Below are 25,323 nucleotides of genomic sequence, written 5' to 3' on the forward strand. Positions count from 1 at the left end.
AAACACACACACACACACACACACACACACACACAGAGTACATCAGCCCCATCAAACACACACACACACACACACACACACACAGAGTACATCAGCCCCATCAAACACACACACACACACACACACACAGAGTACATCAGCCCCATCAAACACACACACACACACACACAGAGTACATCAGCCCCATCAAACACACACACACACACACACACACAGAGTACATCAGCCCCATCAAACACACACACACACACACACACACACACACACACACACAGAGTACATCAGCCCCATCAAACACACACACACACACACACACACACACACACACACAGTATACAGTAATTACAGAAACATTAGGTGACGTGGTACACAGGAACGGGATTTTACATTGTGTACTAACATCATCATGTGAGGGTTTCTCATGCGTGTGTCAGTGCCTGTAACGTTAGACTGCTCTCGTTTCCTGAGTGGAATCCAGAGGAAAATAATCCGTTAACGGGACACGGAACGTCGCTTATATGCAACAGCATCTTGTCGCTAGGACAGAATATATGTGGTCAGATCTGAGTTTACGTGTGTCGGTAACAGCCGTGTTGCCGGTGATCCCCCCCCTTCATCAAAAACAGAAAAAAGATGTTGTGCGCCAACACACTAACTAGTTGTGCTGGATAAATTGTGACCGGGGTGCACAGGTACTTTAGTTCCGTTTTGTTGTTATGTCACAGCGTCCTCAAAAATTGAAATAATTTACAGCAAGACTGAGGTTTATGCATTTGTTTTGAATAAAAGTAACATTAATACATTTTTAAGACCTTTCAAAATCGTATTTAAGGTTCAAGTCCTCTCTCCACGGTGATACACTCCGAGTCGGGTTGTCATGCCAACCTGCGGAAAACTCGCGCAAGTGAGTAGTTTTCACCAAAGTCTGCACTTTTGATGGAAACACACATGATTCGAATTTCTTTTAATGCGCATTTCCCAATGATTGGAATCACTTTTGGATGGAAACATGACTAGTGACAGACATTCTATTGAAACACACACAACAGTGAGTGGAAATCTCACAAAGCAAAATGTAAGCTGTAAGATGCTTCCATGCCAGCACAGCTACACCCTCAGTCTGCAGGAAACACGGGCTGCTGTAATCTGGTGCTGAAGGAGTTAACTTCTATGCAGTGGGTGAACTCAAAGGAACTGGCGTTCACGTGGCTAAGCCGCTGTTGCTATGGGAGAAAGGCCAGACAGAGCAGACAGAACGCTCTCTCTCTCATTCTCTTTCCCTTCTCCTCTGCTCTCTCGTTCCCTCTCTGCCTGAGAGGCTGGCTGGATGGAAAATCAAACAACTAATGAGAGTACACAGCTCTTGAACTCTCTCCCTCTTCTTCTCTTCATTTTTGGAAAAGCCTTTCTTTCACTTTAACTCTTCCCTTCATCTCTCTTGCCTTCCATTCTGTCTCTCTGGATTTGTGTAATATCAGAATGCAGCTGGTGACTCATGCACCAGCGGCAGAAGGCCTGGCTGAATCTGCCAATAAGAAGTAAAAGAACATAACAGCTGCCAGCCTCTTCTCACTGAACATTAAGGGACATTTTATTGATCTGTAGATATCAAAGAAAAAATAATATCTGGAAAGGAGACAATAGGAAAGATTTTTCTGCTGAGAAAAGAAGCAACAAGAGCGTCCTAAATTGCCCACGTGAGCTAACAGCAGAGATCATGTTTCTCCAGTTTTAGCTTTTCTTCATTGGCTCCCTGTTAAATTCAGAATAGAATCTAAGATTCTTCTCCTCACATATAAAGCTCTCCATCATATCTTAAAGATCTCATTGTTAGATATTTTCCCAACAGAACACTTTGCTGTCAGACTGCAGGTGTTTCTCTCTCTCTGCAGGGATCCCTGGCCTGGTGTTATGGTACTTGTTGTCCCCTCAACCCTTTTCATGGCCTCTAAGTCCTAGTTTATACTCCTTTACAACATCGACGACGTCAACGTGAGGTCGTCATTGAGCATTCGAAGTTCTGCGTTGAGGGAACATGTTGCTCTGCAGCTCACCATGCCGGTAGGGGGGTGTGGCTGGGTGTTTGTGTGGTTTCAGGAGTTATAGCCCAATCCCTGATTTTCCTTCTGGTCAGAGTTAAACAGTAACCAATGGCAACCGAGGTGGAGCAGCTGTATTTGCAGTTGGAGCTCATCAATATTGAAGAACAAATGCTTTTATTGCAAATGTTGAAGCGCAGGCGACAGAGAAGACGTTTGCGGGGGGGTCTGTACGACCGGCCGAGGCTGAACGGGTGAATTTACAACAACACTGGTTCACCCACTGAGGGACCTGGATGAACAAATGTACTTTCGATACTTTCCAATGTCAGCGAGCTTCTTCACCGTATACAGCCATTAAGACCAGAAAAGGCAACTGCCGGAAATTACGTTCTGAGCGGACCAATCACAGCCCTTACAGCCCGCGTCTAGGTAGGTGTAGGTGTAAGTAGAATTATTTTGAGGTGCACGTCAGGCTACGGCGGAGAATGATGGAGAAGCATAAACGGCTCTTAAGGCTTCACCTGACATCATTTCTTAACAAACTGCTAGCTTTGGATCTCCCTCACTCATGCTGTGCCAGCACACAAATGTTCTCTGGCTGTTGCTTATGACATGATGCATCCATTTGATCTGGGAAAAAGAATTTAATAAAGTCTAACTTTGGAGTGCTTGTTTGCTTTGACAGTAGGTTTATGGACAGTTAAACTATCAATTACCACCATGTTTAAATCTGTTTTTTTTTTTGTTTTTTTTTTTATTAAAAAGCAGATCTTAGTTCTTTAAGACTTTAGCAGAACAAAGCTAAAGCACCAACAACAGCACTGACACAACCCCGAGGAGCCCATAGCTCAGACCGTTTCACATATTTCTGGCAGCAAAAGGCTCTAGATGCACAGAGGCTGCACAACCACGTTCAGCGCACAGAACACACTCGCAGAGGATGGAACTGCTAGAAAATATGATGATACTCAATCAACAGTTGGTGTGATTACTTAATAGGGTTTACCTGCACTGCAATAAACAACATGGCTGTTACCTCCCCTGCTGACACCACTCGAACCTCTTTCATACTCATTTCTCATAACAGCATGTATGTTTAACCATTAAACATTAGATCATTAGATTATATATAGCTTTACAGGCACTGTGCATTGTCACACAACAAGCATCTGAAAGGCTTTTAATGCCTAACACATAAAAAACACATTGTTAACCACAGAGTAAAGTGTAGAAAATGCTATTCATTCTTCATCTATTAACATTACCTGTCAGATTTCTCTGAACAGCTGATGATAAGCTATCCCTTCTGTGTCCTTGTAAGATTTCTGTGGTAAACATCAGAGAAAAAGAAACATGGTGCTCACTTACATTCAGAAGCCATCACATTAATGGGAATAAGCTAAATGTGTAAATGATCTACAAAATGAGAACATAAACAAGTTTGTTTAACAAGGTAACCTGTAGTAGATGCTTTGCTCTGAAGTTCATGAAGTAATGGAGCTGCGTGGCACTCCAAATCAAACAAGAATTCATCACTATGCATTTCAGTTTTATCCATTTCTACAACTTTTTTAATCATTCAGTTGTTGTTACTACTGATCCTCACAGTCCTCCAGGAAACTACAGCAGCTATGGAGGTTTGTTCCCTGGCTTATCTGGAAAGCCTGTGAGCCTATAGAAGACTTCAAGGCTCCTGTATTTGGCAATGTGTCATGGAACTTCAGTGCTCTGTGATCCTGTCTGACAGAGTTGGGGGAAGGGTAGACCCAGCCGGCCCATCCTGGCTTCAGATTACATTCTGTTTCCTTAGGCACCAGACAACAAACTACTAACACTCTGTATATCCAGTTACCCCACGGCCCAAACACCACATTATCCTGATGTCACTGGGAAATACTGAAGCTTAACAGGTGAATCTCAATCAGTCTATAAGCTGCTTTTATTGACCTGACATGAATTACATTTACTATTGCAACAACTAACAAATGCTAAAATCCCCCTGATGTGAGTCTGTGCTGCCTTCCAACACCAGCAGAAAGACACTAAGAACAATAACTCCGTCACAACGGAGCTACTCAAGCAGTTTTCACACATGAATATTTAAGTTTTTCAGGGAGAAACGCAGACAATTTCTTGTTATTCACACTCAAACTTCACTGCAGGAGACTTCCTGTTGGAGATGCAGTCTTACAGCTGGATATGCCAGGGCAGGGGTGCAGAGTCCAGAAGAGGCAGGACATTGTACCAAAAAGCACAGAGAAAATCTCTGTGTGCGGTTTATAGATCAACAGTAATGGCTGGTTTTGTTCAGAGTATGAGACGCATACACTGAAGCACGTCAGCAGGACAGATTATGAAGCAGCACGCACAAACACTCGCTCCAGACGATCCACTTCTACCTTCAGTGTAGCTGTGGAAACCTGAATTTTTCAGTGTCTCTTTGTTCAGACCGATGAAACTTTTCCACATATCTCCAGGACTTTGCATGAGACATTATTACAAAACTGACACGCTGGCTATAATCAAACACTTGGTTCAAAGTGTAAATCAAAATCTACGAAACGAAGACATTCACATTAACGTTGATTTAATACTTCTGCATAGCTGACTGCCTTTCTGTGTATTTGTACTCTAAATAATGGTGCTACAATTTCTGGCAGAAATGAGCCAATCATGGATGATGTTCATTGAGCTGTTTGATTTAGTAAAACAACTGAAAATAAACAACTGACTTCATCACATTGACTTTGTGGCTTCGTACAACATACCTCAATGTGTAGATTGTTTGGTTTAACGACAGCTTTTATTTTTTGAGGTATGGACTTGACTAACGAAAGCAGCAGCAGTGGTCGACCCCTCTGCCTCAGCGCCTTACGTCAGCAGAGCTGGGATAAAACATTCCTCTGGAACACACAGCAAATACAACCTTCCAGGTACAATATATCTGTGGAAGAGGATGGAGCAGGGGTATATAAAGGACTTATTAAAGTAAAAAATGTTTTTGTAGTCATTATTATCCAACATGGTTATAGCTCAGTTATAACCTATCTAATGTGTTCAGACTCAAGAACTGCTGTTAAGATTTAAACAAACACATCATAAAGACTATTTTTTACATATATGCTTTTACTGAGCATTTAAGATTTATGAATAAACAAATAGCTCAGTTAAAGTTGCATGAACATACTAGAGTTTATCAAGTATGCTGAACAGTCCATCAGAGAGATGCCCGACCCCACAGCGGTTTAACATGATGAAGCGGCTCAACAAATAGTGTGTGTGTGTGTGTGGGTGTGTGTTATGCCGAAAAGACAAGAGAGCCACACGGTCACAGAGGCTTCAGACACAGAGCCGATTGATGGCTTGGTGTATCAAGCTTAATTTATACTCTTCCAGAACATCTACTACATCTATACTCTTCCATTCCACGTCGACGAATGACGGAGAAGCATAAACTGCGACTAAGAGTCCACCACAGTTTCCTGGGGGTGCCAGTCTTTTGCACCTATACTGGGTCTGCAGAAAATCCCACCTCTTTCATCTCCTTCTCATGAGAAACCAAGTTGTAAGCATTTTACATGATGAAGCACTAACAAAAGTTCAGAGCTGCCCACTGAATTTAGCACATAAGCACAAAGTTTTTATTATTTCACATGGCTGTAGCTGTTACGTATTCTGATAAAATCGTCATTTAAATTTACATCATATCATACAGAATTTCTGATGTTATCACTTCCTGAGTTGAATTATGACATAATGAGTATCAGCCAGTATACAGCACGTGACGAGGCGGTAGTCTCCCCTGAAATCCTCCAAATGGCCACATTATGGACTGGACTGACCGACCCAATGATTGATTTAGCAATTTTTAAAAAGTTGTTTTAAAAGTTGTTTCAACAAAATAGTGGAAAACTTGTCAGACTGTGAGTGACACACCACAACCTGAGACACAGGTTCGCTGTCGCCACAGACACGCCCAACAGCCGGTGAGGCTGGAACAGTGGACAGAGCAGCCTTGTTGTACAACTTCTTTTTGTCTCAGTTTACTGGTCATGTCACTGAGCTGATATGTTTTTCCTGAAGAAAGTTTGAACACCGCTCATCATCAGAAAATGAGCTCAGCCTCATCAAACCTTCTGATTGATGTCAGAGCCCACCTGTGCATGTCCTGTAGAGGCTGCCATCTCCCCATGTCCTCTACCTAGCATCAGCCCCACATCATCAATGATGGTGGAAATGTGCTGGTTTTCTTCAGCCAGTCATCTTTCTATGTTTCACTGGACCAAACTAAAGTTCCAGATTGGTGATTTATCACTGAATATCACTTTCATTCACATTTTGTTTGCAAACACTAATTCTGTTTTTATTATTTATTTTCAGGCATATTGCTTTGAGTTTTCTGTCTTGATGCTTTGATGTTTTCCTTCATCTACTTGTATGCTTCCTTTTTGACACAGTCTGTTGAATGATCTTCTTGAGGAAAGGTTAGAATGGTAAATGGACTGTACTTGTATAGTGCTTTTCTAGTCTAGTTGACCACTCAAAGCGCTTCTAACACTACTGTATGCCACATTCACCCATTCACGCACACTCATACAGAAGGGGAAGCCAGAGTGGAACCTTCCGATCTCTGGGCGACTGCTCTTCCTCCTGAGCTGCAGCCACCCAACCCTTCCCACTGTGTCCACTGACAGCTGTCAGCCAGGTTAAACAGTCTATTCAGGTCTGTAAGAACTCTCAACTGCGGATCATTTGCATTAAAAAACTTATGACTGGAAATCACAAGGTGATTCCATCATTTTTTTCCCTCAACTGTTTTAAAAAGTCACAAGGACTCAACACACACTCACTGAATATCGCAGCACTTCAGTAACCCCGCATGGATGTATGTGGAAAGTTCTTTCCCAGTCACAGCTAGTCATTTGTTGCTGATCAGCCACACAGAGACAGTCCGAACAACAAGCTGGCAGCAGTGCTACTGTACACACGCGTGCAGTGGACTGTAAAGTCAAACAGATGCTCCTGCAGGCAGTGACCTGGCTGCCTGCTCATTCTTTTCACTGGTAGGCATGAGTGTGGCACTTTTTTTGCCTCAGTACCAGTGAAAGGCTCAAACTGAGCACTTTCTTTCAGCAAGCGTCAAAAACTTTAGATCGGATCGGCCAATCAAAAGTATTGTCAGGTTTATCAAACTGACTCTGAATTGGTTCACAAATGTCAAGAATCAACTGATAAGGTAAAGTTGATGCAAAAGGCTGCACTTCAGCACGCAGACAGCCTGTAGTGTGCACATAACAGAGCTGCAAGATGGCTGAGCTCAAAACAGGTACCATCTGTATTAAAAGCTGGCTCATAGGAGCACTTTGGCTTTATGAAGTTAGACCTAAATCATCTACAGGAGAATGTAAAACACCACACCGGCATTGTAGCCAACCATCAACAAAGTGTTTTCAAAGCTTCCTCAAAATTCTGAATGAATCAACTATTTACAAACTGTATTGCAACTTTTATTTCCAAGGATTTGCATCCATATTCAGTTGTACAAAAGGGGCTTATGGGTCATGTTGCACACTTTGGAGCAGAGATATTTTACTGACACAGTGATCCCCACACTCTACAAGACCAAAAGTGACATTCCTGAAGAAATCATGTGATAGTGGGTCTACATGATGAGATTAATTCGATTATAGCCATAGTTGGTTATTATCCAAGTATACATGGCGGTGAATGAATGGAATCATTCTCATTTGCATTCTCCATCGCGTTGTTTCTTTCTTTCCAACAGCTCCTTTGACTTTTGGCTAACGACGCTGGGAAAAAATCTTGAGCATTTGCAGAACGCAAAATCCAATTCACCACGTGTTTCACCATCTACATGCACGTTTAGTGTGACTATCAACCGAGTTATCTCGGGTTATCTCGACACATGGGAAGCACATGGGACAGACAAGGGACAGACATGTGACAGACATGGGACAGACATGTGACAGACATGGGACAGACATGGGACAGACATGTGACAGACATGGGACAGACATGGGACAGACATGGGAGACACGTGACAGACATCAGACACATGGGACACACATGTGACAGACATGGGACAGACGTCAGACACATGGGACAGACGTCAGACACACATGGGACAGACGTCAGACACATGGGACACACATGGGACAGACGTCAGACACATGGGACACACATGGGACAGACGTCAGACACACATGGGACAGACGTCAGACACATGGGACAGACGTCAGACACACATGGGACAGATGTCAGACACACATGGGACAGACGTCAGACACACATGGGACAGACGTCAGACACATGGGACAGACGTCAGACACACATGGGACAGATGTCAGACACACAGGGACAGATGTCAGACACACATGGGACAGACGTCAGACACACATGGGACAGACGTCAGACACACATGGGACAGACGTCAGACACACATGGGACAGATGTCAGACACACATGGGACAGACGTCAGACACACATGGGACAGACGTCAGACACATGGGACACACATGGGACAGACATGTGACAGACATGGGACAGACATGGGACAGACACGTGACAGATGTCAGATACATGGGACAGACGTCAGACACACATGGGACAGACATGGGACAGACACGTGACAGATGTCAGACACACATGGGACAGATGTCAGACACACATGGGACAGATGTCAGACACACAGGGACAGATGTCAGACACACATGGGACAGATGTCAGACACACAGGGACACACATGGGACAGACGTCAGACACACATGGGACAGATGTCAGACACACATGGGACAGATGTCAGACACACAGGGACAGATGTCAGACACACAGGGACACACATGGGACAGATGTCAGACACACATGGGACAGATGTCAGACACACATGGGACAGATGTCAGACACACAGGGACAGATGTCAGACACACATGGGACACACATGTGACAGACATGGGACAGACGTCAGACACATGGGACAGACGTCAGACACACATGGGACAGACGTCAGACACATGGGACACACATGGGACAGACGTCAGACACATGGGACACACATGGGACAGACGTCAGACACACATGGGACAGACGTCAGACACATGGGACAGACATGGGACAGACATGGGACAGACGTCAGACACACGTGACAGACATGTGACAGACATGGGACAGACATGGGACAGACATGGGAGACACGTGACAGACATCAGACACATGGGACACACATGTGACAGACATGGGACAGACGTCAGACACATGGGACAGACGTCAGACACACATGGGACAGACGTCAGACACATGGGACACACATGGGACAGACGTCAGACACATGGGACACACATGGGACAGACGTCAGACACACATGGGACAGACGTCAGACACATGGGACAGACATGGGACAGACATGGGACAGACGTCAGACACACGTGACAGACATGTGACAGACATGGGACAGACATGGGACAGACATGGGAGACACGTGACAGACATCAGACACATGGGACACACATGTGACAGACATGGGACAGACGTCAGACACATGGGACAGACGTCAGACACACATGGGACAGACGTCAGACACATGGGACACACATGGGACAGACGTCAGACACATGGGACACACATGGGACAGACGTCAGACACACATGGGACAGACGTCAGACACATGGGACAGACATGGGACAGACATGGGACAGACGTCAGACACACGTGACAGACATGTGACAGACATGGGACAGACATGGGACAGACATGGGAGACACGTGACAGACATCAGACACATGGGACACACATGTGACAGACATGGGACAGACGTCAGACACATGGGACAGACGTCAGACACACATGGGACAGACGTCAGACACATGGGACACACATGGGACAGACGTCAGACACATGGGACACACATGGGACAGACGTCAGACACACATGGGACAGACGTCAGACACATGGGACACACATGTGACAGACATGGGACAGACGTCAGACACATGGGACAGATGTCAGACACATGGGACACACATGGGACAGACGTCAGACACATGGGACACACATGGGACACACATGGGACAGACGTCAGACACACATGGGACAGACGTCAGACACATGGGACAGACGTCAGACACACAGGGACAGATGTCAGACACACATGGGACAGACGTCAGACACACATGGGACAGATGTCAGACACACAGGGACAGACGTCAGACACACATGGGACAGATGTCAGACACACAGGGACAGATGTCAGACACACATGGGACAGACGTCAGACACACATGGGACAGACGTCAGACACACATGGGACAGACGTCAGACACACATGGGACAGATGTCAGACACACATGGGACAGACGTCAGACACACATGGGACAGACGTCAGACACATGGGACACACATGGGACAGACATGTGACAGACATGGGACAGACATGGGACAGACACGTGACAGATGTCAGATACATGGGACAGACGTCAGACACACATGGGACAGACATGGGACAGACACGTGACAGATGTCAGACACACATGGGACAGATGTCAGACACACATGGGACAGATGTCAGACACACAGGGACAGATGTCAGACACACATGGGACAGATGTCAGACACACAGGGACACACATGGGACAGACGTCAGACACACATGGGACAGATGTCAGACACACATGGGACAGATGTCAGACACACAGGGACAGATGTCAGACACACAGGGACACACATGGGACAGATGTCAGACACACATGGGACAGATGTCAGACACACATGGGACAGATGTCAGACACACAGGGACAGATGTCAGACACACATGGGACACACATGTGACAGACATGGGACAGACGTCAGACACATGGGACAGACGTCAGACACACATGGGACAGACGTCAGACACATGGGACACACATGGGACAGACGTCAGACACATGGGACACACATGGGACAGACGTCAGACACACATGGGACAGACGTCAGACACATGGGACAGACATGGGACAGACATGGGACAGACGTCAGACACACGTGACAGACATGTGACAGACATGGGACAGACATGGGACAGACATGGGAGACACGTGACAGACATCAGACACATGGGACACACATGTGACAGACATGGGACAGACGTCAGACACATGGGACAGACGTCAGACACACATGGGACAGACGTCAGACACATGGGACACACATGGGACAGACGTCAGACACATGGGACACACATGGGACAGACGTCAGACACACATGGGACAGACGTCAGACACATGGGACAGACATGGGACAGACATGGGACAGACGTCAGACACACGTGACAGACATGTGACAGACATGGGACAGACATGGGACAGACATGGGAGACACGTGACAGACATCAGACACATGGGACACACATGTGACAGACATGGGACAGACGTCAGACACATGGGACAGACGTCAGACACACATGGGACAGACGTCAGACACATGGGACACACATGGGACAGACGTCAGACACATGGGACACACATGGGACAGACGTCAGACACACATGGGACAGACGTCAGACACATGGGACACACATGTGACAGACATGGGACAGACGTCAGACACATGGGACAGATGTCAGACACATGGGACACACATGGGACAGACGTCAGACACATGGGACACACATGGGACACACATGGGACAGACGTCAGACACACATGGGACAGACGTCAGACACATGGGACAGACGTCAGACACACAGGGACAGATGTCAGACACACATGGGACAGACGTCAGACACACATGGGACAGATGTCAGACACACAGGGACAGACGTCAGACACACATGGGACAGATGTCAGACACACAGGGACAGATGTCAGACACACATGGGACAGACGTCAGACACACATGGGACAGACGTCAGACACACATGGGACAGACGTCAGACACACATGGGACAGATGTCAGACACACATGGGACAGACGTCAGACACACATGGGACAGACGTCAGACACATGGGACACACATGGGACAGACGTCAGACACATGGGACACACATGGGACAGACATGTGACAGACATGGGACAGACATGGGACAGACACGTGACAGATGTCAGATACATGGGACAGACGTCAGACACACATGGGACAGACATGGGACAGACACGTGACAGATGTCAGACACACATGGGACAGATGTCAGACACACATGGGACAGATGTCAGACACACAGGGACAGATGTCAGACACACATGGGACAGATGTCAGACACACAGGGACACACATGGGACAGACGTCAGACACACATGGGACAGATGTCAGACACACATGGGACAGATGTCAGACACACAGGGACAGATGTCAGACACACAGGGACACACATGGGACAGATGTCAGACACACATGGGACAGATGTCAGACACACATGGGACAGATGTCAGACACACAGGGACAGATGTCAGACACACATGGGACAGACGTCAGACACACATGGGACAGATGTCAGACACACAGGGACAGATGTCAGACACACATGGGACAGATGTCAGACACACAGGGACACACATGGGACAGATGTCAGACACACATGGGACAGATGTCAGACACACATGGGACAGATGTCAGATACACAGGGACAGACGTCAGACACACATGGGACAGATGTCAGACACACAGGGACAGATGTCAGACACACATGGGACAGACGTCAGACACACATGGGACAGATGTCAGACACACATGGGACAGATGTCAGATACACATGGGACAGACGTCAGACACACATGGGACAGATGTCAGACACACATGGGACAGATGTCAGACACACATGGGACAGATGTCAGATACACATGGGACAGATGTCAGACACACATGGGACAGACGTCAGACACACATGGGACAGATGTCAGACACACATGGGACAGACGTCAGACACACATGGGACAGATGTCAGATACACATGGGACAGACGTCAGACACACATGGGACAGATGTCAGACACACATGGGACAGATGTCAGACACACATGGGACAGATGTCAGACACACATGGGACAGACGTCAGACACACATGGGACAGATGTCAGACACACATGGGACAGATGTCAGACACACAGGGACACACATGGGACAGATGTCAGACACACATGGGACAGATGTCAGACACACATGGGACAGACGTCAGACACACATGGGACAGACGTGAGACACACATGGGACAGATGTCAGACACACATGGGACAGATGTCAGACACACATGGGACAGATGTCAGACACACATGGGACAGACGTCAGACACACATGGGACAGATGTCAGACACACATGGGACAGATGTCAGATACACATGGGACAGACGTCAGACACACATGGGACAGATGTCAGACACACAGGGACAGATGTCAGACACACATGGGACAGATGTCAGACACACATGGGACAGATGTCAGACACACATGGGACAGATGTCAGACACACATGGGACAGATGTCAGATACACATGGGACAGACGTCAGACACACATGGGACAGATGTCAGACACACAGGGACAGATGTCAGACACACATGGGACAGATGTCAGACACACATGGGATAGATGTCAGACACACATGGGACAGATGTCAGACACACATGGGACAGATGTCAGACACACATGGGACAGACGTCAGATACACATGGGACAGACGTCAGACACACATGGGACAGACGTCAGACACACACATGGGACAGATGTCAGACACACAGGGACAGATGTCAGACACACATGGGACAGATGTCAGACACACAGGGACAGATGTCAGACACACAGGGACAGATGTCAGACACACATGGGATAGATGTCAGACACACATGGGACAGATGTCAGACACACATGGGACAGATGTCAGACACACAGGGACAGATGTCAGACACACATGGGACAGATGTCAGACACACATGGGACAGATGTCAGATACACATGGGACAGACGTCAGACACACATGGGACAGATGTCAGACACACAGGGACAGATGTCAGACACACATGGGACAGATGTCAGACACACATGGGATAGATGTCAGACACACATGGGACAGATGTCAGACACACATGGGACAGATGTCAGACACACATGGGACAGACGTCAGATACACATGGGACAGACGTCAGACACACATGGGACAGACGTCAGACACACACATGGGACAGATGTCAGACACACAGGGACAGATGTCAGACACACATGGGACAGATGTCAGACACACAGGGACAGATGTCAGACACACAGGGACAGATGTCAGACACACATGGGATAGATGTCAGACACACATGGGACAGACGTCAGACACACATGGGACAGACGTCAGACACACATGGGACAGATGTCAGACACACATGGGACAGACGTCAGATACACATGGGACAGACGTCAGACACACATGGGACAGACGTCAGACACACACATGGGACAGACGTGAGACACACATGGGACAGATGTCAGACACACATGGGACAGATGTCAGACACACATGGGACAGACGTCAGACACACATGGGACAGATGTCAGACACACAGGGACACACATGGGACAGACGTCAGACACACATGGGACAGATGTCAGACACACATGGGACAGACGTCAGACACACATGGGACAGACGTCAGACACACATGGGACAGACGTCAGACACACATGGGACAGACGTCAGACACACATGGGACAGACGTCAGACACACATGGGACAGATGTCAGACACACATGGGACAGATGTCAGACACACATGGGACAGACGTCAGACACACATGGGACAGACGTCAGACACACAGGGACAGATGTCAGACACACATGGGACAGACGTCAGACACACATGGCACAGATGTCAGACACACATGGGACAGACGTCAGACACACAGGGACAGATGTCAGACACACATGGGACAGACGTCAGACACACATGGGACAGATGTCAGACACACATGGGACAGACGTCAGACACACATGGGACAGACGTCAGACACACATGGGACAGACGTCAGACACACATGGGACAGACGTCAGACACACATGGGACAGATGTCAGACACACATGGGACAGACGTCAGACACACATGGGACAGACGTCAGACACACAGGGACAGACGTCAGACACACATGGGACAGACGTCAGACACACATGGGACAGACGTCAGACACACATGGGACAGACGTCAGACACACATGGGACAGACGTCAGACACACACATGGGACAGACGTGAGACACACATGGGACAGATGTCAGACACACATGGGACAGATGTCAGACACACATGGGACAGACGTCAGACACACATGGGACAGACGTCAGACACACAGGGACAGATGTCAGACACACATGGGACAGACGTCAGACACACATGGGACAGACGTCAGACACACATGGGACAGACGTCAGACACACATGGGACAGACGTCAGACACACATGGGACAGACGTCAGACACACATGGGACAGATGTCAGACACACATGGGACAGATGTCAGATACACATGGGACAGACGTCAGACACACATGGGACAGATGTCAGACACACATGGGACAGACGTCAGACACACATGGGACAGACGTCAGACACACATGGGACAGATGTCAGACACACATGGGACAGACGTCAGACACACATGGGACAGATGTCAGACACACATGGGACAGACGTCAGACACACATGGGACAGACGTCAGACACACATGGGACAGATGTCAGACACACATGGGACAGATGTCAGACACACATGGGACAGACGTCAGACACACATGGGACAGACGTCAGACACACAGGGACAGATGTCAGACACACATGGGACAGACGTCAGACACACATGGCACAGATGTCAGACACACATGGGACAGACGTCAGACACACATGGGACAGACGTCAGACACACATGGGACAGATGTCAGACACACATGGGACAGACGTCAGACACACATGGGCAGATGTCAGATACACATGGGACAGATGTCAGACACACATGGGACAGACGTCAGACACACATGGGACAGATGTCAGACACACATGGGACAGATGTCAGACACACATGGGACAGATGTCAGACACACAGGGACAGATGTCAGACACACATGGGACAGACGTCAGACACACATGGGACAGATGTCAGATACACATGGGACAGACGTCAGACACACATGGCACAGATGTCAGACACACATGGGACAGATGTCAGACACACATGGGACAGACGTCAGACACACATGGGACAGACGTCAGACACACATGGGACAGATGTCAGACACACATGGGACAGACGTCAGACACACATGGGACAGACGTCAGACACACATGGGACAGACGTCAGACACACATGGGACAGACGTCAGACACACATGGCACAGATGTCAGACACACAGGGACAGATGTCAGACACACATGGGACAGATGTCAGACACACAGGGACAGATGTCAGACACACATGGGACAGATGTCAGATACACATGGGACAGATGTCAGATACACATGGGACAGATGTCAGATACATGGGACAGACGTCAGACACACATGGGACAGACGTCAGACACACATGGGACAGATGTCAGACACACATGGGACAGACGTCAGACACACATGGGACAGACGTCAGACACACATGGGCAGATGTCAGACACACATGGGACAGACGTCAGACACACATGGGACAGATGTCAGACACACATGGGACAGACGTCAGACACACATGGGACAGATGTCAGACACACATGGGACAGACGTCAGACACACATGGGACAGACGTCAGACACACATGGGACAGATGTCAGACACACATGGGACAGACGTCAGACACACATGGGACAGATGTCAGACACACATGGGACAGATGTCAGACACACATGGGACAGATGTCAGACACACATGGGACAGACGTCAGACACACATGGGACAGACGTCAGACACACATGGGCAGATGTCAGACACACATGGGACAGATGTCAGACACACATGGGACAGACGTCAGACACACATGGGACAGATGTCAGACACACATGGGACAGACGTCAGACACACATGGGACAGATGTCAGACACACATGGGACAGACGTCAGACACACATGGGACAGACGTCAGACACACATGGGACAGATGTCAGACACACAGGGACAGATGTCAGACACACATGGGACAGACGTCAGACACACATGGGACAGATGTCAGATACACATGGGACAGATGTCAGATACATGGGACAGACGTCAGACACACATGGGACAGATGTCAGACACACATGGGACAGATGTCAGACACACATGGGACAGATGTCAGATACACATGGGACAGACGTCAGACACACATGGGACAGACGTCAGACACACATGGGACAGATGTCAGATACATGGGACAGACGTCAGACACACATGGGACAGACGTCAGACACACATGGCACAGATGTCAGACACACATGGGACAGATGTCAGATACACATGGGACAGACGTCAGACACACATGGGACAGACGTCAGACACACATGGGACAGACGTCAGATACATGGGACAGACGTCAGACACACATGGGACAGATGTCAGACACACATGGGACAGATGTCAGATACACATGGGACAGACGTCAGACACACATGGGACAGATGTCAGACACACATGGGACAGATGTCAGACACACATGGGACAGACGTCAGACACACATGGGACAGACGTGAGACACACATGGGACAGACGTCAGACACACATGGGACAGATGTCAGACACACATGGGACAGATGTCAGACACACATGGGACAGATGTCAGACACACATGGGACAGATGTCAGACACACATGGGACAGATGTCAGACACACATGGGACAGATGTCAGACACACATGGGACAGATGTCAGATACACATGGGACAGACGTCAGACACACATGGGACAGACGTCAGACACACATGGGACAGATGTCAGACACACATGGGACAGATGTCAGATACACATGGGACAGATGTCAGACACACATGGGACAGACGTCAGACACACATGGGACAGACGTCAGACACACATGGGACAGATGTCAGACACACATGGGACAGATGTCAGACACACATGGGACAGATGTCAGACACACATGGGACAGACGTCAGACACACATGGGACAGACGTCAGACACACATGGGATAGATGTCAGATACACATGGGACAGATGTCAGACACACATGGGACAGACGTCAGACACACATGGGACAGATGTCAGACACACATGGGACAGACGTCAGACACACATGGGACAGATGTCAGACACACATGGGACAGATGTCAGACACACATGGGACAGATGTCAGACACACATGGGACAGATGTCAGACACACATGGGACAGACGTCAGACACACATGGGACAGATGTCAGACACACATGGGACAGATGTCAGACACACATGGGACAGATGTCAGATACACATGGGACAGACGTCAGACACACATGGGACAGACGTCAGACACACATGGGACAGATGTCAGACACACATGGGACAGATGTCAGATACACATGGGACAGACGTCAGACACACATGGGACAGACGTCAGACACACATGGGACAGACGTCAGACACACATGGGACAGATGTCAGACACACATGGGACAGATGTCAGACACACATGGGACAGATGTCAGACACACATGGGACAGATGTCAGACACACATGGGACAGACGTCAGACACACATGGGACAGACGTCAGACACACATGGGACAGATGTCAGACACACATGGGACAGACGTCAGACACACATGGGACAGACGTCAGACACACAGGGACAGATGTCAGACACACATGGGACAGATGTCAGACACACATGGGCAGATGTCAGATACACATGGGACAGATGTCAGATACACATGGGACAGATGTCAGACACACATGGGACAGATGTCAGACACACATGGGCAGATGTCAGATACACATGGGACAGATGTCAGATACACATGGGACAGATGTCAGACACACATGGGACAGATGTCAGATACACATGGGACAGACGTCAGACACACATGGGACAGATGTCAGACACACATGGGACAGATGTCAGACACACATGGGACAGACGTGAGACACACATGGGACAGATGTCAGACACACATGGGACAGACGTCAGACACATCCAAAAAATGAGTTCTGACTTATTCATCAACTATGATTGCAGTTTGTGACTTGAGTAAAAGTGAACACATGTACTAGGTTTCAGAAAGGCAAAGCAACAGTCATGGAGCACTTGCCTGTCTAACCACAGACAGTTGACAAAGCCCTGACAGCTCGACTTGACACACTTTTAATCTAATCTTGAATCCCCCACCACTGTATTCACTCAGCCACTTAAACCCCTTGCTAATGAGACTGTTCCCCATTTTATATGGATACAACCAGAAGAGCCTAGATCACATCACACACAAAGAGCAGTTCTACAGGAAGCTGGGAAAATGTGGTTTCATTCATTTTCAGTGCAGTCAATTCCATTAGCACCATAAAGAGTGCTCAGTTATGGCACTGTAACAGAGCTATGCCACCTCACTTTGCTGCATTTCAAACTTTATTATTTAAATACAGAATAACAGAAAGCTATGACACCAGCAATGTGGCGAATGCAATCTATTAAAAAAAAAACAGATAATGTAGTTAATAATATAGAATAATAGTCTCTGCTATGTATGTTGGTCTAGCTTTAACAGATATCTTGCTCAGACACAAAGAATAACCCTACCTCAGAGCACTGGCACCATCAGATGATGATATTTACCATAAGATGGAATATCTGATGACTGAATGTCCAAAGTATAAGCCCAAAATGTGCAAAGATAACGCAATAAATGATGAAAAGTGAAATGTGCTGGTGTTTGCCCAGTTTTCTGCATACAAATAGATGGAGCCTGGGAACAAAAGAAAAGGAAAGATTGGCACGCTGTACAGCAGCAATGCTGTGTGTTAACCAACCCAGGGCTTGTCGAGGCATATAGCTCATTACCTGCTGGTTTTAGCATGTTGGGTAAAAGAAAAAGAAAATCATGAGAAAAAAAAATTTTTCAAGATTGAAATATATCAAAGACCAGGAAAGTGACTATGTGAGAATTGAATGATACATCAGTCAGGAAAGATCTTCAGTGCTCCGCGGCACGGGATTGGTAGCACAATCTCTTTAAAATGCAGATGCAGACAATACTTGACATGAAGACACACTGGCCATTGTTCAGCCTGCAGCAAGCCAGTTTGATGTTTTTACAAGTCCCAGCATTCCTGCACCCCGTCCAAGTCGATGGGGTTATCGTCGGCCTGACTGAAACAGGCACACGGGCTATATGATCGATCTATACGCCCTACACACAGCAATGTGAACAATAACGAGCTTATAAGGATTAGTTCAACGTTAAATCAGTACCGCGGGAATAACTGTGGAAAGCTAACCTCACCTCCGTCAGCTGATTCGCAGTATACAGCAGATTAAAGCGTTTAGCTGCACGGGACTGAGATTCCTACTCATGCTTTTACAAATGCAACCACTCCTGAATACCAACAGCATCCAGCTAGTGTTTAGCATCTACTACTGGGTTAAATTATAATTATATTATCTTATATTACCTGTTCTGCAGACAGATAGATTAAAGACGATCTAAATTGGACCCACTGTCGTCCAAATGTTCTCAGTATTTACTACATATGAGAACACATAAATGCTTCAGATAGCCAGTGTACATGGGTGAATATGTTTGAAGAGTAGGATGTAAATAAGCGGAGAACTGTCTGGATCCAAGCTAGCTGTTTGCCTTCCCATAACCCCTGCTGGTAGTCTGCCTCACATTGACTCGCTTGCTTAAGTAGTCCAAAACCAACACTGACAAATACTTTTACGAAACCATACAGAATACAAAAAGAAGACACTTCAAGCCAGATATCCACGGTACCAAAGCAACAGCTAAATAATTCCCGCTTGCAAATCCACAATATCGCGTCGCTGGCCAGCCGACAACCACAGATTTTCCCATTTGCTTTGCATGTAACAGACCAAAGGCTAGGACAAAGTCAGCGCTTTCCTTACCGTCAGCTCGGAATTGTCGCTGTTGCGGTTGTTGACTGCTCGTATTACCCCAGACCTCCACGGCAACCGACCAATGTCGCCGATTTCATGTGTCTCATCCCCACTGACACAGAGGAACCGCTTCCCGACCAGCTCCGGCCGAGCCTCAACTGCCATGGCCCTTTGCTGGTCAAACCCCCCACCCCCCCCTCGAAAAACTTCCCAACAACGACGCCCTTACAAACCTGCCATTTACGACATTAAAGTGGCTGTAAAGAATCAAACGACCTAAAGGAAATAAAAAGGTAAAGGTATTCGTTTCTAAAGTCTAAAAAACGACCCGGGGGATTTAAATGTATGGCAGTCTCCACCCGCTCAGGCGTCAGTCTCTTTCCTACGAGCTAGAAAAAACGGCAGAACAGCGCCGCATCACAGCTGCCATCCATACTTGTGTTTCTCCGCAGAATCCCAGCGTATTCACAGACCACTGAACAATTGTATCCCTCCGCTCAGCCGAACCCGTCAGATCAGTGGTATTTGTGCCAGCACAGATCTACAACAGTTTGTTCTTGTACGACTGCCACGAGTCAAGTCTGTGAAAAGCAAGTGCTTCCAGGCTGTGCTCTAAAACCATTGTTATGATGCTGGTCGAACCACCTTTCCTCTTATTAACAAGAACAGCAAAACCTTTGGCATGTAAGAGCAGGCTATTTTAACGTGCCTAAAAGAAATTGATGTGAATAGTTGTGTTATAAATGTGCATTTTCAGGATAGTATCAACAACAATGAGTATTTGTTTTATAACTCAATGACTCTATCTTGTTTTTCATGCCACTCTATATGTATATGTATGCATATAATATATGTATGCATATATATTATTCTTATGTAATAAACAGTCTGTTCTCTGGAAATACACAATTATTACACATCTATATAGCGACCGACAGACAGACAGACAGACAGACAGACAGACAGATAGATAGACAGATAGATAGATAGATAGATAGATAGACAGATAGATAGATAGATAGATAGATAGATAGATAGATAGATAGATAGATAGATAGATAGATAGATAGATAGATAGATAGATAGATAGATAGATAGATAGATAGATAGATAGATAGATAGATAGATAGACAGATAGACAGACAGACAGACAGACAGACAGACAGACAGACAGACAGACAGACAGACAGACAGATAGATAGATAGATAGATAGATAGATAGACAGACAGACAGACAGACAGACAGACAGACAGACAGACAGACAGACAGACAGACAGACAGACAGACAGACAGACAGACAGACAGACAGACAGACAGACAGACAGACAGATAGATAGATAGATAGATAGATAGATAGATAGATAGATAGATAGATAGATAGATAGATAGATAGATAGATAGATAGATAGATAGATAGATAGATAGATAGATAGATAGATAGATAGATAGATAGATAGATAGATAGCTCAAACTGCTGCCCCACCATGCAACAGCATAGAGGACAGCATTGGCTAACACAGATGACATATACATATACAAGAGGATGTTCTCTGCCTCTCATCCAATGACAGCTGGGCAAGTAATATGTGATGTTCCATATTTTTATGGTATGTTTTGTATTGTAGTTCATTTCTGTCAGATACTTCATATTGTCTATTGGTTTTCCTTACTTCCTGTTTTATTTTGTTAAGCTTCCCCCCTTGTACTTTCTGATGAATTTACCTTCCTTCTTGTTCCTCATCTGCTGTTCATTTTGTAATCACTCCCTCATTTTATATCCTCCTGGTTTTCCTTTTGTCCTTGCCAGTTCGTTGAGTGTCTCCTGCTATCATTTCTCATAGTAAGTGTGTTTGTTCCACGTGGTAAATCTGTCAGTCAGTTAAGTCATCTGTTAAGTTAGTCCATTAGTCCTCTTTGTTAGCTGTCTTTTTGTTTTTTATCTCTGGTTTTGGGCTGCACGGTGGTTAGCACTGTCACCTCACGGCAAGAGGGTTTCTGGTTAAAATCCCAGCTGGGGACTTTCCAGAGTCTTCACTCCAGCCCCAGCCATCATCAGAGTCTTCACCTATGCACCAGCCTTTGTCTGAACCTTGGCTTGAGTTTGTATCTGAGCTTAAACCTTCATCTGCTTCAAAGCACCAGTCCCCAGTGTCCAAGTCTTCGGAGCAACACATTTCAGAGCACCGTACTCTGAACGCCAGTCCAGGAAGTCCCTGCCTTTTGTGCTGCTGTCCACACCAGTTGCATTCCAGCCCTGGTTCATGCTGCCACCATTGGCACCCACTGCCTCTGAGTCGTCCCAGAGAGGGACACTCCTCCTCTTGTGCCTATTTCAAAGGCATGGGATCCCAATGGGGGACTCTCCTCTGTTCGTTCTTGTCTCTAAAGGGATCCCAGTTCCTGTTCCTGCTCCTGTGTCTGAGGGGGGTCAGGAGAGCTTGCCTTTATCTGTTCCTGCTACAGAGGGGGCCCAGGTGGGCTTGCCTCAGTTAGTCCTGGTCCCAGACATCTCAGGGGTTTGACTGCGCCTGATGTCCGGCCACCCACCTGAGAGATCTCCATTCTTCATTGCTGGATGTCTGGCTGTCTGCCTGAGAGATCTCCACTCATCCATTGCTCGATGTCTGGTTATCCATCAGAGAGATCCCTGCTCCATCGTCGCTGGAGGTTACCCAGTATAACACTGACAGAGTTTTATACAGGCTGAGCTGTGAGAGAGGAAGCGGGAGCACGACTGAGATGGAGGGATAACATTGAAAGAAATGGTTAAATGTCATTCAAGGGGCTGCAGGGCTGAAAGAGGCAAGAGAAGCAAGAAAATAAAAAATAAATCACATAGACATACAAACAAGTGATCTGGAGAAAGTGTCATTGTAAGAAGTGGCATTGGGTAAAGTGACGTTTGGCCTCAGGAGACGACACTAGTTTCTACTGACCTTCTCTCAAACTGAGGTAGATGGAGTAAACGGTCTGATGACCACAGGCAAAAAGGACTTCCTCTGGCGTCTTTGGGAGACCTATTACTCAGTTAAAATTTGTCATACACAATGCCTGTGAAATTTGTTACACCGCCCTTCTATTACTATTCCAGTCTAAATATTGGAAAGGTTGGAGCCGTCCTTTAATTAGAAGTAGAAAAATGTGTTCTCAGATGATACAACCTAATTTGCTTACTTTGTTTTGGTTTTTTTTAATTAAAATTAGTAATATAGCTTAGCAGAAAAGACAGCTAGCATCAATTCAAATATATAGACTTATCTTTCTTCTTTTTACATCCATCCATTAATTTTCTGTTGTCTTTCTGAGATCAGGTCACATAGCAGAGATCCCCTGGTCTCCCTCCTCCCAGCTGTCCCTCCAGCCCTTCCAGGAGGACATCACAGTCTCAATCTTTTGATCACTAACTGGAGCTCATGACCACGGTTGAGGGTTGGTTGAGGCACAGTTGAGGCTTTTCGGCTCAGCTCTATCTTCACTACAAAAAAACCTATATCCCCATCACTGCAGATGCTGCTTCAAATCCATCTCTCAATCTCCCACGCCATTCTGCCTGCACTCATGAACGAGACTGCAAAATACCCATACTCTTACACCTGAGGTTGTCAGTGGGTCTACATGAGATTAATTTGATTATAGCTATAGTTGGATTATGCTCTTTATTTGAGCAAGGGCAATTATCCAAGTATATATGGCAGTGAATAAATCGAATCATTGGCACAAAGCATGTCATACCCCGGTACGATAGGTGGCGCTGTACCTATTTCAACTATTGCTAATAGAGCGACTTCCAGTTGACCTCTTCACCACCACCAACAACAACAACTAGCTCAGGCATTCGACAAAGACGGCGAACGAAGAGCAAGATGAAGCTACGTCCCTCTACATTTCGTTTGTGGTGAGCATGGTTATGGCACAAACGCAATGCGGCGGCGACAACAACAGTAATATCGCCTCTTTTGACTTGTGGGTCACGACCCTGGGAAAAAATATCGAGCATGTGCAGAACACAAAGTCCAATTCACCGTCTACAAGTACATTTAGTGTGACTATCAACCGAGTCATAATCGGGGTCTTAATTCGACTGTAACCCGATCCGGTCCAATTTTTAGTCAGACTAAGGTGTACACATGAACTTGATAACTCAGTAATTTATTGTAATTTAGCCATTAATCCGATTCTTTACAGTGCCATGTAACCCCACTGAGTGACCTGGAGTGGATAATCCCTTTGTTTCTTACTGAAGACCATGGCTTCAGACTTGGAGGTGC

General features: G+C 46.8%; 1 protein-coding gene across 3 annotated transcripts in view; it reads right to left on the reverse strand.

Moving 5' to 3' along the window:
- The window catches only part of jmjd1cb (jumonji domain containing 1Cb), a 179,787-nt gene extending 158,294 nt beyond the window's left edge, over positions 1-21,493 (reverse strand). For 2 of the 3 annotated variants that reach the window (XM_072373442.1, XM_072373441.1), the window contains exon 1: positions 21,064-21,492. In XM_072373442.1, the coding sequence (XP_072229543.1) occupies positions 21,064-21,219 (156 nt within the window). In that variant the 5' untranslated portion in view covers positions 21,220-21,492. Of the gene's footprint in view, positions 1-21,063 lie in introns of all 3 variants that reach the window. The other variant, XM_072373443.1, reaches the window with a different exon arrangement.
- Positions 21,494-25,323: the final 3,830 nt, after the last annotated feature.

This window comes from Leuresthes tenuis, unplaced genomic scaffold (genome assembly GCF_036924035.1).
Source record: "Leuresthes tenuis unplaced genomic scaffold, fLeuTen1.0.hap1 SCAF_20, whole genome shotgun sequence".
NCBI lineage: Eukaryota > Metazoa > Chordata > Actinopteri > Atheriniformes > Atherinopsidae > Leuresthes > Leuresthes tenuis.